Raw genomic sequence first — 17,151 nt, 5'->3', positions numbered from 1 at the left:
GCTCTAGCGGAGGCTGGGTTCCTCCAGTCCTGTCAGGTTGACGTCACTTTGGTCCCGGAAGCTAAAGGTGGCCATACTCTATGGGACCATGTGGCCATAGGCATGGAGGGAATTGTTGCCCAAATCGTTCTTTGCAAGGGACAGGAACTAAGGGAGGGTCGACAGCCTTATGTAAATGAGGTTTTCGGTCAACATCCTTTTATCTTGGGTTTTTGAGTAGTTTCTTGTTACTTCCGCTCTCCTCTCTTCATCCCAGACCTGCTCTCTCTTTTTTGTAAGAGACAGGGTTTCTCTGTGTAGCCCTGGCTGTCCAGGGCTGGCCTCGAACTCACAGAGATCGCTGCTGGGATGAGAGGCATGCGCCATCATGCTCTAACCTGAGCCATAAACATTCTCCATCCAGAACCAGGTTCCTGTCCAGTGAGTGTGACGCGCCTACGATGTGTTCCGGGATCTGAAGGGCGCGCGTAATTGGCGCCTTTCGGGACCCGTAGCCCCAAGCCACACCCTTCGGCTCGCGCCCTCCTCAGCGCGCATGTCAGACGCGCGTCCCCCTCCCCCTTTAGTCAGCAACGGGCCGTGAGGCGGCGGCGGCAGCGAAGGGGGCGGAGGAGGCGCTCGTCTGGACGCGGCGCCGTTCCGTGCGTACTGGGGGCCGTGTGGTTCTTTGGCGCCGACTGTAGTCGCAGCTGCATCCGTGGCTGCAGCCGCAGGTTTGTGTAAAGGGCTTTGCAGACGCGGAGCCGCTCGCCCCGGGGGCACGGGAGGTAACTGGGGCCTGGCGAGGGCGGAGGAACCGCGGCCCTTGCTCAACAAAGAATCGGCGGAGCCTCGGGACCCGGGCGGCTTCGGGGGTCCGGGGAAAGCTGGATGCGCCGTCTGGATCCCCCAGGGAGGCCCTGCCGAGCTGCGTTCGCCTTCGCACGGCTCCGCTCCTCGCACGTTTGGACCGGGCCCACTTGGCTGCTTTCCGGAGGCGGCGCCTGCCGGGCTACAGGAAGGGATTTTTAGGGTGCTGGGCTGTGAGAGCCAGTGGGAGGATGTTGATCCCTGTTAGGTAGCTGGTTGAGCTTGCAGGCCCGCAAACGGGGTTCTCGATAGCGGCAGTTGACATAGACGGCTTCACATAGGAGATCTTGGAGAAACCTTGGGTAGATCATGATTAGCATCAGGATACATAGTTAGAAACTTTGTGCGGCCTACTTGAGCCTACCTGATGTGAGTAAATGTATGTATGGATTGCAAGCACGTACCAGAAACATTATACTGGTCAGAAAAATTATACTGGTCAGAGTGTGGGGGGCATATGTGGGCTTTTCTGTCATTTCAGCGTTTCTCTCTTTGCTCCTATTCTTTAGGCTGTCGTTCAGTTTCCTGTGGCTTCCCTGCGTATTTTAATTTTTTTGCAAATGGTATTTCTCTATTTATTACACACCTGGCCGGAGGGGGCTATGTTTTCATGTGCTTAAACTTTGTAGAGCCCAGTCTGTTCTGGCAGGTAGGAAGTGAGCAGTAAATGTTTGATACAGAAGTTTGTTCTTCCAGCGATGAAAATATTATTTTCCTTTACCTAGAAGGAGAATTACATAGCCTAATATGATGCATTCCAAAGAAGTTTAATTATTGCCTCTGTGCTTGGTCTGTCTTGCATTGCTTAAGTATTAATAAGTCTGCGACCCCTGCCCTCATGAGCCTTTCTTTCTTTAAATACATTTTTTTGCTCTTATTTATTTGTTTGTTTTTGTTTTTTCGAGACAGGGTTTCTCTGTGTAGTTTTGGAGTCTGTCCTAGATGTAGACCAGGCTGGCCTCGAACTCACAGAGATCCTCCTGCCTCTGCCTCTCAAGTGCTGGGCTCAAAGACATGTGCCGCCGCCACCACCTGGCTTACACATACTCATTTATGTGTGTGTACCATACCCTCCCGTAGAGGTCAGAAACCAACCTGTAGGGAGTCGGGTTTGTCCTTTCACCACTTGGGTCTTGAGGATGGACCACAGGTCAGGCTTGGTGTCAAGCGTCTTTACTCACTGAAACATTTCAGCAGAAACTTTCCGGTGCAGCATAAGAGACAAGATTATTTTACGGTGTATGATACGGAATAATCTGTACCTGCCGAGGAAACTTCAGAGAAACTGCAGTTTGCAGGAGAGTGGGTTAGTTATACAAATGCTGTCCCAGCAGTGTAGAAGATGGTGAGTGAGTCCATCCCATCCGTGGACCCATCTGGAGAAAGCAGTGTTCTGAGCCAGAGAGCAGCAATCACAAAGGCCTTGAAGAGGACAAAGCTGGGCGGGCATGTTAGAGAAACAGTGTGTTTGTAGTATTTAGCAAATGAGGGAGTTATGGGAGATAGGCAGCAAAGAAGAGGAGAACAGTACCAAGGCCTTGTAGACTATTTTGAGGATTACATCTTCACACTGCCCTAATGGGGCTGTCTGAGCAGAGGGGTGATAAATTTTGACTTCCATTGTAATACAGTTCCATTCACTGTCATTTTAGGTTGTTTAGTTTGATTCATGGAAGAATACACTTATTTATCTTCTGTCTATTTCATAGTTACCGGTTGTCCTTAGTTTCATTAAAAGTGACAGGAACGGAGTGCTTCTAAAATAATTCACCCAGCACTCACATAAATCTAGGTTTGGAATGTAATGAAATTCTTGGGTTTTGTACAGCTTTTCATTACATTAAAGAAGGTAACAAAATAGTTGTTTACTATTCTGTTACAATTTCTCATTAAGCCATTAAAGAACTAATTGGCTATACAGTGTGTAAGATGTTCTCAAAACAAATTTTAGGTAGAGTAGATACTAACCAGCTGTCATTGTGGCTCTCTTATGAAACTTACCCCACTAGAAGACTTGGTAATCTTGGTTTCTTGTGAGTTATGTGACACCTTACTGTGAATCTGAGTTAAGAGAGCTGACAGTATCAATTTGCCAACAGAGAGATTAATTTCTGGAGAAATGGTAAACATGTCTATAGATGTGTGTTGAGCATGGTGCTCCATAGTGCTTCAATAAATGGTTACTTTGATTTTTATTTGTTGAATGTGGGACAGTCTCACTCTTAAGACCACTTTGGTCTAGAACTTACTGTGTAGCCCAATCTTTAGCTCATAGGAGCCTCTCAAGTGCTACACTTTTCCCCCATTAACTCGGTTTTTTACTTCTAAGTTTTAAGGTGTGGAAATCTAGAGCCCAGAGAGCTAAGTGACATCTTTGATGAGATTCATTTAGTGGTGACAGAACTAGAATATGAATATAGCCAACTGCTGTTATTTTACAATTCTGTTAAGATTTCTTATTAAACCATCACATTTTGGTGCCCAGGCACCGAGTAAGACTTTCTACCATTTTTGTTTATCCTCCTCATTCAAGTTGTAGCTCCTCTTTAGACTTTCACATTAAGCATGAATAATGAGTGTTTGCTTTCAAAAACCTAAGAGATTAAAGATAAGTATTCATTCTTCATCCTAATGTATAGTGTTTAAGAATAAGAAAGAACACAGAACCGGGCAGTGGTGGCGCAGGTCTTTAATTCCAGCACAGGGTTTCTCTGTGTAGTTTTGTAGTCTGTCCTAGAACTCGCTCTGTAGACCAGGCTGGCCTCGAACTCACAGAAATCCGCCTGCCTCTACCTCCCAGTGCTGGGATTAAAGGCGTGCGCCACCACCGCCCGGCTACAACAGACATTCTAGAAACAGTTTGGAAGCTTGGTGTGTTAAGGACATTTACCTCAGTAAGTCCTCTGACGTCTGTCCGCAGGAGTTTAACCTCTTACCCTGCTTGCTTTAATTTCATAATATTTTTACTGTCTGAAATGGAATGGTTTTGTTTTTTCCCCTCTCATGGACCACATTGAATTCCCTGAGGGCCTTTTGATCCCATGACTGTATCCTCTGAGTCTTAAAAAATAGCTTGACACAAGATAAGCACTCCCTTAGTATATTCTCGTATAGAATGATCACTATATTTTACTAGAATGATGTGATACTTAATAAATATCAGACTTGTTACAGTGTTGCAATAGTGGAGGTACAGATAGAAAGAAGGCCTTGTACTTCTTAGTATTAGGGAAGCCCAGTTCAGAAAGTGGTTAGTGGTCAGTATGAAGCATTATGACACAGTCGATACTAGTACTAAGATCTAGCTTGAGTTCATCCTGCTATATGGGTTGTTTTCAAATTAGGTGTTTCAGTTTTTTTTTTTTTTAAGATTTATTTATTATATACACAGTGTTCTGCCAGCATGTATGCCTGCGTGTCAGAAGAGGGCACCAGATCTCACTACAGATGGTTGTGAGTCACCATGTGGTTGCTGGGAATTGAACTCAGGACCTTTGAAAGAGTAGGCAGTGCTCCTAACCTCTGAGCCATCTCTCCAGCCCCGGTGTTTAAGTTTTTTAAAGAATTTTCAGTGCTTGGGGTAGGATCTTGGGCCTCACATATGCTAGACAAGTGCCATACCACTGAGCTGTACAGCCTCCCTAGAATTTTCTTTTTGAATCCAAATAATATTCTGTTGTATGTAATATGTAACATTGTGCCTAAACATTCATTTGTCTTTGAACCCTTGGGTAACTGCTACCTTTTCCCTATTGCTATTAATGTTTCTGTGAATTTGAGTGAACTTTGCTTTTGTTTGTGGGGCGGGATGTATATCTAGAAGTGGAATTGCTGGGTTATATGCCAATTCTATTAACAGAAAAAACAAAAAAACCAAAACATTTATTGACAGGATTCCAGCTAGAATAAATGTTTTGTGGATTCCCTCCCAATTCTGGCATGGATTTTTTTGTTGTTTGTTGTAGTGGTGTGTAAGTGCATACATTTAATAAGAAACTAAAGTAAAATAACTTAAAGTTGTGTATTTATGGTGTTTAGAAGACAACTTGGAGGAGTTGGTTCTCTTTCCACATGTAGATCCCAAGGATTGAACTCAGATCTTCAGACTTGGCAAGTCCTCTTACCTACTGAGCTAGGTTGTTTGCCTTTCTTGATCTTTTATGAAGAAAAAAACTAATTGCCAGTTATTGAACCACTCCACTTTACATTCTACCAGCTATGTGTGAAGATTCCAGTTTCTCTACATCTTCTAACATTCGCTCTACCAGAGTTAGTAAAAGGCAAAAGATTTATATGATGTGAAAAGAAACCATAGTATTCTACCAGAGTAAGATGCTCAATCCCTAGACTTAATTTAGATGATTCCCTTTTCTAGACAACATAAGAAAGGCTTGCCTGTGCCTTTTCTTGCCGGGCCTGATGATGCTGTTGAGGGTGTGGTGGAGTTGCCTTTCGGCCTTAATGATCCACAGTGAATACAACAATTGTCTTCTGCCTTCCTCCTGGCAGCTGTGCAAGTTGTTTCTCTGCAGAGCACTTTTCTAAGGACACTTCGGCTGCTTCTGGATTGGTATTGTCTGGGGGGTAACCAAAAGGTAGGTGATGCTGATAGGTGTACTGATCTGTTTTAAAGCTTTGCTTTGGCAAGAGTAAGGGGTTTCTTTGCTTTCAATGATTTCTTTGTTGTTTTTCTAGAAGGGGTCTCTATGTGCTCTTGGCTGTGCTGCATTCTTAGACCTCAAGGCTGGCCTTGAGCTCAGAGATCCCATGGGCCACCACACCCAGCTAAGCATATCTTCTTAAAAAGCTATTTTCTGGGAAATTTGTTTGTTTTAGGCATTATGAGATAGCCTACTGTTTTTTAATAGTTGCTATTCTGATTGATAGGAAATGGTATCTCATTGTGGTTTTTACATTTCCTTCATATAGGGAGTTTTAAGACAGCAAACTGGTCCTGTACTTGAGATCCTCCTACTGTAGCCTCTTGACTGTTGATGTTGCATGTGCATACCACCATGCTTGGCTTGTCTTTTCATGTGGTTTTCTTTAGAGAAATCTATTCCAGTCTTTTATTCATGTAAAAAGTTTTTTTTTAGTTTTTTTAATATGTTTAAGTGTTTTGCCTGTGTCTACATCCCTGTTTCCAGAAGAGTCAGAAGAGGTCATTAGGTCCCTTGGAACTGTTCTGACAGTTGTAAGCCACCATGTGGTGCTAGGAATCAAACCTGGGTTTTCTGTAAGAGCAACAAGTACTCTTAACCTCTAAGGCATCTCTCTAGCCATCTTCTCTTACCTGTTTGTTTGTGTGTTTTCTTTTTTTTTTTTTTTTGAGACAGCATTTCTCTGTGTAACTCCCTCTTCTATCCTGGAAATCACTATGTAAAGCAGGCTGGTCTCTAAGTCACAGAGACCAAGTCTGCCTTCCAAGTGCTGGGATTAAAAGCATGCGCCGCCACTACCCAGCTCCAACACCCGGCTCCCCCTTACCTATTTTTAAAACCAGATTTGTGTTTAGTGTAGTTTACCTGAGTATAGGAAGCCATGAGGTAAATATATGCCCTGAAGCTTCAGAATGGTTCCATTTTCTTTTCTGTTGTCAATTTGAGAAGTGTTTGTGGAGGCAGAGGTGGGGTTTTAGAGTTGTTTGATGCTTATTGTATAGGAAGAGTAGTGTAACAGGCCAATTACTGTAAACCAAGGGAAGGTATGTGTGCATGGGCGTGTTTGTGCATCCATGCTAGCAAAAAGATGCTTGTGTTTTGAACAGACCCACAAAGAGTAGTACTAGCAGTAGTACTATAGTTATTTTTTAATATTCTTTGGAATTGGTTAACCAGTGGTGGATGGCTTTTCAAACACTGCTAGGAAATGAAAATTGGTTTTTAAGAACCTAAGATTGTTTATCTATCTTTTTCTTTCTTTCTTTTTTGTTGTTGTTGTTGTTTTTTGTTTTGTTTTTCAAGACAGGGTTTCTCTGTGTTGCCCTAACTATCCTGGAACTTAACCTGTAGAACAGGCTGGCCTTGAACTCACAGAAATCCTCCTTGCTCATTTTTTTTCTTTTTTAACTTTATACAACAAAATAAAAATTAAGGCATCATGAACTTCCTCTTGTTATATGGTTTAATATTCTCCATTCCCCAGATCTCCATGTAAGCATCTTTTCTCATGCCCCTTCCTAAATATTGATATACTTGATAAATATTGGATCCCTAATTATTGGGTTCCTCCGGTTGATAAGTAGTGGATCCCTGGTTATTGGGTTCCTCTTCCATTGTAGTAGCCAAATCAAACCAAATTAATAGATCCTGATTTAATAAACAGGACAAAGCAGAGCACTCCTGGATGACTGTCAGGAAGACAGGAGCTTTCTCAGGGGCAGGGTCTGGAATGGGAAGAGTGGAGCTGGGTAGAGCTTCCCAGCTTATATTGCCTAGCACTGTGCCTTCCCTCGCCTAGCTTCTCTATCAGTATTCTCAGACACAAGTCTGTCAATCAGATGTATAGCTCCTCTGCAATCTGCTCTGCAGTTCCTCTTTGGCATCTCCTCTTTGCTTTCCTACAGATATGAAACTAATCTGGCCTATATTACAAACCTTCGTTACTCTTTGAGTTGTGCATATCTTGTTGATAATACCCAATCTTTAAAGCCTCCCAAGTGTTGTGCACTCTTTGACCATGCTATCCTGTTGATTTTTTTTCTCTTAGATACCTAAATAAATGGTTCAGATCCACCGCCATCTATCTATCTATCTATCTATCTATCTATCTATCTATCTATCTATCTATCTATCTTTCTCCTTCCTTACAGGCATTTCCTTAGTTCAAGATTCTGCTATTTGGAACCAAAACCAACAAAATATAATGACATGTATGAAGATGCTTTGTTAAAATATATTGGTTTCAAACTTGGCTGATTTTTTTTTCTTCTGCTATTTCTCATACAATTTTTTTTCCTTCTTCTTTCTTTTCTTTTTGGTTTTTCGAGACAGGGTTTCTCTATGTAATAGCCCTGCTCTCCTGGAATGTGTTCTATAGACCAGGCTGGCCATGAACACACAGATCTGCCTGCCTCTGCCTCCCGAGTACTGTGGTTGAAGGTGTGCGTGCACCACCACTATCCGGCTCATGCAGTCTTTCTGAATCACTGACCTAAAACATGTCCCTTTTTGTTTAGAATTAATGATTATTACGCTGGAAAAAAAGTTCTGTGTTATGTTCTTAGCACAGTAAGTAAGCTAAGCTAACACGTTTCATATTTTAAGAATTATAAATCCCAAATGGAGCAACACTTGACTACTCCTGAGTTCTATATGAATTTGGGCTCCTGTTACTTGAATTAAAATTTCCTTTACTTCTTTCTACTTTAAGATAGGCTTTTTGCTATGTAGCCCAGCCAGACCTCAAGCTTATTCCTGTGTGGGCCTCTGGAGTGCTGGCATTGTAGACTTGCCCCACTTGTTCTAAAATGATGCTCCTTGGGTACATCTATGATTTAATGCTACTTCAGATTTCAAATTTTAATGTCTGTGTCATCTCCAGGAAAACTTTTGAACCTTTCACCTCTAATTGACTCAGGAACTCCTCTCCAACCACCAACAAACTTAGTGTACTTCTTTTGTTAGAAGACATTATGTTTTATTTGGTTTTGTTTTGTGTTATTGTGATTGGACCCAAGACTTCATGCCTTCTAGGCATATGCTGTATCCTACCACTGAACAGATGCCCAGAATCTACACACACTTGCTTCCTTGGCAGGCTTTCAGTCTTTGCACCATCCTTCCTCTTTCTGGTTTCTGATTTCTTTGACTCATTAATATGCATTATCTACTACCATGACCTCCATAGTTTTGGGATTGACCCAAGGGGAACAACAGGCAGTGAAGAATGACAGACACACATACAGTAAAGCTGAGATCAAGTAGATCAGATACTTTCTGCTCACACTATTGGGGGGGGGGGGCGCTAACGGAAGGCCTTGCCGTTTCCATAGCTGAAGTTGTACTTGACATGGCCATGCCGATGTCAACAATACACATTTACTCCAGACTTCCATCATTCCCTCCAATATACAATGGGGAAAATGAGGTTAATATTTAAAAGTCATCTTGTTGCTTAGAAAGAGTTCTTGGGGCTGGAGCGATGGCTCAGTGGTTAAGAGCACTGACTGCTCTTCCAGAGGACCCGGGTTCAATTCCTAGCACCCACGTGGTAGCTCACAACTGTCTGCAACTCCAGTTCCAGGGGATCTGAAACCTCACACCAATGTCCATAAAATTAAATATATATCATATATTAAAAAAAGAAAGAAAGAGGCCGGGTGGTGATGGCGCATGCCTTTAATCCCAGCCCTCCGGAGGCAGAGGCAGGTGGATCTCTGTGAGTTCGAGACCAGCCTGGTCTACAAGAGCCAATTCCAGGACAGGCTCCAAAGCCACAGAGAAACCCTGTCTCGAAAAAGCGAAAGAAAGAGTTCTTTTTTTGTTTGTTTGTTTGTTTGTTTTTGTTTTTGTTTTTCGAGACGGGATTTCTCTGTGGCTTTGGAGCCTGTCCTGGAACTAGCTCTGTAGACCAGGCTGGTCTCGAACTCACAGAGATCTACCTGCCTCTGCCTCCCAAGTGCTGGGATTAAAGGCATGCGCCACCATCACCCGGCTAAGAAAGAGATCTTAAAGGGATAGGCTTATAGACTCTTTTTTAAAAGTTGGAGCTAGCTAGAGATGGCTCAGCAGTTAAGAACACTGACTGCTCTTCCAGAGAACCTGATTTTGATTTCCATCACCTCATAACCATTCTTACATCCAGAAGATCGGACACCCTCTGCTGGTTTTGCTGACACCAGGCATGCAAGTGATATGCATTCATACATACAGACAAAATTATCACATAAATAGAAGACAATAACTTAAAAAATATATTATCAGATAGCCAGGCACACACCTTTAATCCCATTACTCAGGAGGCAGAGGCAGGTGGGTCTCTGAGTTCAAGGCCAGACTGACTTAAATAGTTCCAAGACAGCCAGGGCTCTGTAGACAGACCCTCTCTTTTAAAAAAATAAAAAGCAAAAATTATGTGATATTAAATTTGCTTTACTTGCATTTCTGTTTATTTATTTATTATGTGTTTTGGTGGTTTGCCTGGATGTATGTCTGTGTAAGGATCTCCTGGAACTGTAGTTAAAGACTTGTGAGCTGCCATGTGAATTTTGGGAATTGAACTGAGCCCTCTGAAGATAAACCAGTGCTCTTATTCTCTGAGTCATCTCTCTGTATTTCTTACATGAAGTTTTATCTTACTAAACTTATATTGATTCCCTAGTTGAAGGAGCCCCCTTATGAAATGTTTGACCCCGGGCTAGTATAGAACTCCCTGTGAGGTAATCCTTATACCTTAGCTTTCCCAGTGCTGCGATTACTGTGAGCAGTCATGATGTTTGAAATGTGTGGGAGAGCTAGGTGGTGGTGCACACCTTTAATTCCAGCACTTGGTTGGCATATGCAGGTGGATCTCTGAGTTTCACAGAGAAACAAAGAAGAGAAGAGATTTGTGAAAGGTGGAATGGCCAAAATTGAGGAAGATCAGTCTTTTTCTGGAGCTAAATATGATCTAAGGGTGACAGTAGGCACACAAGTTAAACTGTTAAACTAAGTGTTCTATGGTAGTTCATATAACTTATAGGTGACATATAGGTAAGGGGCATAGTGTTAGAAAAATAGAGAGCCTGTTACTCCTTATCTCTTCAACTATGTTAAATGTTAAAAGTACTTTCTTCAACTTCAGAGCCTCCTATAGACATTTGAAATTCCCTGTTAATTGTAAACAACAAAGCAGAAAAAGACAAACAGCTGCTGGTAGCATTTTTGAGAGCCTTCTAAATATATGCATATAGCATATGCTTTTATATAAATAGAATCACATCACCCACCTATATGCCCTCATTTTACTCAGTGTGTAATAGGCATGTCTATAAATGTAAGTAATCATTAAAATTTTAAGTCTTAGAATGTGTGTTTCCTTGGCAAAGCAATTACATTTTAAAAATTATGCTAAGGAAATAAAGAGGATTTGCATGAACCAGCAGTAGATATATTTGGTATCAGGTAAAGAATAACAATTCTTTCCATTTTGCTCAAATTTTGTGTATGTGTATGAACGTGCATGAAAATTAACAAAGGCTTGACAATTCTGTTTCTAGAAAAGGACATTTTAGGTAGTCATATTTTTGCTGGTGTGTGTGTGTGTGTTGGGTTTTTTGAGGCAGAGTCTCACTATGTAACACTGACTGACCTAGCTGCTCTTGAACTCACAAAGATCCACCTGCTACAGCCTCTTGGGTGCTGGGATTAAAGGCTTGCATCACCATGCCCAGCCTCAGGTAGTCTGAAATTTTGTTCCTTTTCTCTGAGTGGTTTGTTTTTGTTTACCTCAAAATTTATGTAAATTACATTGTTTTTAAAGAGTTTTGGAGCCAAGACTAATGAGAATATATAAACTGATTTTATTAATACTGAGGACATTTCATTGTAATCCTTAACCATAGAATACTCAGAGCAATTTGTTTCTTGCTGGATGGTGTTCTAATGGGTAGTTGTTGAATAAATGTGTGGTTTTTAAGCTGTCTCTTCAGAGACATGTATAGATAGTAGCTTGTCTTTGAAGTTTAATTCTTTGACTCTTCTGGATGTTAATACCAGGGGATCATTTTTGATTTTAGTTTGGGATTGCTTTTGCTTTTTTCCTTTAGCAAAGAAGTGTCTTTGCTGTGTGCTGAAACTAGTCTTGGGCTTGCTCTGTGTCTCAGACTGGCCTTGAACTTGGCCTTAGCCTCCTGAGTACTGAGATTACAGGTGGCCACATCCATGCCAGGTTTAATCTTTGTTATAACAAACGTTATAATTGTGGATCTTGGATTTGGTTTGCTTTGGTTTTTTGAGTTTTTTTTTTTATGGTACAATGTAAATTCTTAAGAACAAATATTAAAGCCAGGGTTGGTACCACATGGCTTTGATCCTGTATCACTCAAGGGGCAGAGGCGGGGGAGGGGGGCCACTAACTGTGAGATCAATTAAGACTACTAAAGAGGGGAGGAGATGAAAGGAGGAGGAAACAAAGATTAAGAGCCAGTGAGATACCTTTGTAGAGACCTGATAAACTTGAGTTTTGATCTCCAGATCATGTAAGATGACAGAAGAGAACCTGCTGAGGGTTAGTTGTCCTCTCATTTCCACGTTTGGACCATAGAAAACCTCTATGTGTCCTTACACACACACACACACACACACACACACACACACACAATAATAATAAAGATACAGGCTAGGAGATTGTCTTGCAATGTCTATTCCATATTAAAGGTCCTAGAGCATTTTTGGCAACCCTTCCAATAAAAAGGTTATTTTAGGCAACTTAATAAATGTATTCCTTTTGTTTTGGATCTCAATAAGATGAATAATAGTTTCTTCAGCATTTTAGGGGAAACGTAATTATTTGGTTGAGGCTATCGTATCTGAAGGCCAATGTTACAGTTATGTGGTGCTGGGGCCTTCTACACACATGTGAGGCAAGTACTCTACCACTAATAGTCCCTTCACAAATTTAAATTTGTGGGTAGGCATTGAAAATGGCATGAAGGTTAATGAGGCTGTTTACAAAGTCACATTAATATGTATGCATCTTGTTCCTAACAGCAACCATTGGCATCATGAACTGGAATAAAGGTGGCCCTGGAACTAAGCGGGGATTTGGCTTTGGAGGTTTTGCCATCAGTGCTGGAAAAAAGGAGGAAGCCAAGTTGCCACAGCAGTCCCACAGTGCCTTTGGGGCAGCCAGCTCTTCTTCTGGATTCGGGAAGTCTGCTCCACCACAGCTTCCTTCTTTCTACAAGATTGGATCTAAACGGGCCAATTTTGATGAAGAAAATGCGTAAGTGATGATCCTTGATGAATGAACTGATGTGAATTATTCATTTCTTCAGCAGAAATTGAAGCAAAAAAAAAAATACTGTTTTCCCAGTAATTATAACTTCCAGGATTGGTGTTTTTCCCTCCCTAACCTCCTTTCCTGCTGAATTGCTTACTTTAAGTATTTGTATGCCTGCTTATATCATTATTCCATGAATGACGTTTTCTTCCTGGTAGTGTTCTAATCACTAGTTAACACAGTGAACAACACATCATTTTGGTGTTTGAGTCAACTGATGCTTAAAACCTACTAAAGAGTTTTATAAAATTTGTGTGGAGTTTGATGGACTTGTTTCAACCCAGCTGAGAAGTCTCTTAATAGTATAATACGTCATACTGAAAGTTTGTGTTAGATGAATGTTTCAGTCTCTGTATTAGTCACTTTACTAGTCTTTGTTTTCGTTTTCAGGTATTTTGAAGATGAAGAAGAAGACTCCAGCAATGTAGATTTACCTTACATTCCTGCTGAAAACTCACCTACCCGCCAGCAGTTCCATTCAAAACCAGCAGATTCGGACAGTGATGATGATCCCTTGGAGGCGTTTATGGCTGAAGTAGAGGCAAGTATCAGCTCTTCTTTTTTTCTTAAAATACTGAGCAAATTGAAATAGTTAACATGTTCATAATTTTTTTAGTCTTTTTGTTTTGGCTTTTGTTTTTTTGTTTTGTTCAGAGGTAATCGGTAAGTGACAAGAATAGCAAATTACAACATTTGAACATAGTTGCTCAAATAAATGTTCTGTTATAATAATCTTAGTATATTCTTAAGTGGAATACTGTTTTATGGACTCTCTTGTTTATTAAATTCATACTTCATAAGGAAACTAAACCTAAAGAACTCCATATATAGAATTAGAAATTCTGTATTCTGCAGTTCTTTATCAGCATTCATAACTTCTCTATAGAAACTGAAATCATGACTACCTTCTTATCTGGCTTTTTCATTTTCTTACTTTCTTCCCATCTCTAACATTTTACTTTCTAGATACTTAAAGTATGGGAAACTTGAAATATATAAAAATAGAATAAGGGCATGAGTTCCTGTATTGGTCAGACAGTGCTGTTCTGACCATCCCTGAGGAATGCCAGATTAGGGGAGAAAGGCCTGTTTGACTCAGAGTCTCACAGGACTCAGTTCCTTATCATGGGAAAGGCACTGTGGAGCAGAGCAGTTTACATCTTGATGTCCAGGAAGCAGAGAGGCAGGAAAAGGCTAGAAACAAGACAATCACAATGGTCCACTACCTAAAGTTCCCAGAGCTTTCTCTGTAGTGCCACCAGCCAGTCACTAAACCCAGCATAGGACCCTTTTTAGGAACATTTCGTATCTAAATCATATTGTCCATGTATCCATTGCCTAATTTTTATCAACCATGGAGCCAGATAAGACTGTTGATACCCGTTCTCCTACAGCACTGTTCTCCTCGGTGCTTTTTAGTACCATGGCAGCTTATGTAATAAGACCTGTGCTCAAGGAATGTATATAGTTTTTCTTATCCTGGCTTCATTCATTTATTGCTAGCTTGTCACCTGTTAGGTATTTAGATTTCTCACTTTTAATTTAAAGAAACTTATTTGTCTAAAGAATATAAATGTCTAATAGGTAGCCGAGCCAGAACTCACCTCTACTCCTCATGTTCTTTATGTTTCTGAATTCTAGCTTAGAGACTTTTTGTTTGTTTTGAGACAGGCTCTTTTTATGTAGTCCTTGTTATCCTGCAGCTCACTGTGTAGACCATACTGGTTTTAAATTCATGGTGATCCTCCTGCCTCTGCCTCCTGAATCCTGGGATTAAAGCTGTGAACTACATGACTGGCCTTAACTTGTTTTTGCAAACTTAACAAACCATTGAAGACATTTACCAAACTTTTCTCAAATTATTCAGGAAATACATGTGTCTTGCAACATAGTAGGCTTTAAATAAGTATGTTAAGTAATTCATTTTAAAAATGAAAGATATGTAGTGCTTGAAATGGTTTATACAATGCTCTTGAGATAGGGACATTTTCTAGAAAGTGTTATATCTCAGAAAATCTCATTCTTTTTTTTTTTTTTTTTTTTTGGTTTTTCGAGACAGGGTTTCTCTGTGGTTTTGGAGCCTGTCCTGGAACTAGCTCTTGTAGACCAGGCTGGTCTCGAACTCACAAAGATCCGCCTGCCTCTGCCTCCCAAGTGCTGGGATTAAAGGCGTGCGCCACCACCGCCCGGCTCATTCATCCTTTTTTAAAAAACACTTTTATCTGTTTATTTTATGTATTTGAATATATGCTTTATCTTTATGTACACCTGCACACCAGAAGAGGGTAAGATTTCCATTATAGATGGTTGTAAACCACCAAGTGGTTGCTGAGAATTGAACTCAGGACCTCTTGAAGAGCAGAGTAGCCAGTGCTCTTAACTACTGAGCTATCTCTCCAGCCCCATTATTTCTTGATAATCCTAGTGATGAGTTAAGAAAAATCTGTTCTTGGTTTTGTTGTTGTTTTAGGTTTAAATTTAGATTTAATTTATAGTTTTATAAACTGATATGGCTCTTTTTGAATGAATTAATCTGCAAATAGCCAAATTCCCTTGCTTGACATTTAAATAGTTGAAGTTCTTTGGGGGTTAAATATTTTGAGTACACTAACATACTCCTGGATGTCTTTGGTAAAGTATTAAGAGATTTAGTTAGCCAAGAACAGAGATAGCAGTTGTCAGATTTTGAAGAGTGTCATTGTCTAATATAAATTACTAACGTCAAATGCTGACTTTTCTAGGACTTGAATTTGATGAAGATTTATTTTTAGACAGTATTCTAAAGAAAGATTTATATAGGCTTAAAGGAATATGTTGGGCTGGAGAGATGGCTCAGTGGGTAAGAGCACATACTAGTCTTCCAGAGGACCTTTGTTAAACTCCTAGCACCCAAGTGGCAGCTCTGAACTGTCTGTAATTCCAGTTTCAGGATCTGATATCCTTTTCCCCCTTTTATGTGTACCAGGCACACATGGCATATACACTTACATACATGTAGGCAAAACATTTACACACATAAAATAACATATAAATAATAATAATAAATCTAAAAAGTAAAAAAGAATAAGCCAGGAATGGCAGTGCAGGCCTTTAATCCCAGCACTCGGGAGGCAGAGGCAGGTGGATCTCTGAGTTTGAGGCCAGCCTGGTCTACAAGAGTTAGTTTCAGGACAGGCTCCAAAGCTATAGAGAAATCCTGTCTTGAAAAAAGAAAGAAAAAGGAAACAGAATGTGTTCTGCAAGTGTAGTGATTTGCTTCGTCTGTAATGGCATCGTTGGTGCCATGTTCAACCTCTGCCAGCCTGTATAACTATTCTTACCTGTCCCACCTCACCCTCAGTTGAGAAAACAAAATTGCCAGATATTGGGAGGCAGGATCACTATAGTCAGGTATAGTATAGCCTATAATTTCAGCACTTGTAGCACTAGATAGACTGAAGGTGGAGGCTAACCTAGGCTACATAGAAAGATCTTGCCTCAGAAAGACCAGGGGAAAAGAAGAGAAGGTGGCCAGGTGGTGGCAGTACACACCTTTAATCCCAACACTTAGGGAGGAGATGCAGGCTGATCATTGTGAGTTCGAGGCCAGCCTGGTCTACAGAGCAAATTCCAGGACAGCCAGACAGCCAGAGCTACACAGAGAAACCCTGTGTCACACACACATACACACACACCCAAAAAAGAGAGAGAGAGAAGAAAGGGGAAAGGGGAAAATCACTCTTCAGTTTTCCAAAATAAGAGCCAGAACTGAATAAATACCTTACCCATTTTTTGGTCTGGGTTTTTTTTTGTTTTGTTTTGTTTTTCGCTTTTGGTTTTGGTGGTGGTGGTTATAGAGAATTTTAGCTATACCTACTTTTCTAAAAACATTACCAAATATTTATATGTACGTCTATAGTATGTGTTGCAGTAAAAAACTGAAATCCATGTACAGCAAAAAGACATATATTTGTCTTTGAAAAATAGTTGTAGCAGCTTCCTGAAAGATTGCATGAAAATGCAGCCGACAGCACATAGGACAGGACAGCTGTGAACATGTCTCAGTGTATGAACTGTTCATGATGAAATTTCTCTTTGAGTGTTTTAAAGTGTATGATTCCATGTAGCCTTTTGTTCCATTAGGATCAGGCGGCTAGAGACATGAAGAGACTTGAAGAAAAGGACAAGGAAAGAAAAAATGTAAAGTAAGTGGTTTTCTTCACTCACACAAAGCTTCCATAGAAACTGCTGAAGCACAGAAAAGAGTATTCTAAAGAATTCATAGAGGAAAGAATTTTCAAGTACACAAAGGTCTATGCTTGGGATATCTCTGTATCTTGA

The 17,151-nt window shown here is 40.7% G+C and overlaps 1 protein-coding gene across 2 annotated transcripts in view; it reads left to right on the top strand.

Annotated features, from left to right (window-relative positions):
- Positions 1-63: 63 nt before the first annotated feature.
- Positions 64-17,151, top strand: part of Ddx42 (DEAD-box helicase 42) — a 39,183-nt gene continuing 22,095 nt past the window's right edge. The window contains exons 1-4 of one of the 2 annotated variants that reach the window (XM_075990354.1): positions 64-713; positions 12,540-12,774; positions 13,222-13,372; positions 16,954-17,015. In XM_075990354.1, the coding sequence (XP_075846469.1) occupies positions 12,554-12,774; positions 13,222-13,372; positions 16,954-17,015 (434 nt within the window). In that variant the 5' untranslated portion in view covers positions 64-713; positions 12,540-12,553. Of the gene's footprint in view, positions 714-12,539; positions 12,775-13,221; positions 13,373-16,953; positions 17,016-17,151 lie in introns of those variants that run through there. The other variant, XM_075990356.1, reaches the window with a different exon arrangement.

The sequence above is a fragment of the Microtus pennsylvanicus genome, chromosome 11 (assembly GCF_037038515.1).
Source record: "Microtus pennsylvanicus isolate mMicPen1 chromosome 11, mMicPen1.hap1, whole genome shotgun sequence".
Taxonomy (NCBI): Eukaryota; Metazoa; Chordata; class Mammalia; order Rodentia; family Cricetidae; genus Microtus; species Microtus pennsylvanicus.
Note: the sequence above shows the minus strand (reverse complement) of the source record. Positions and strands in the feature narration are given on the sequence as shown.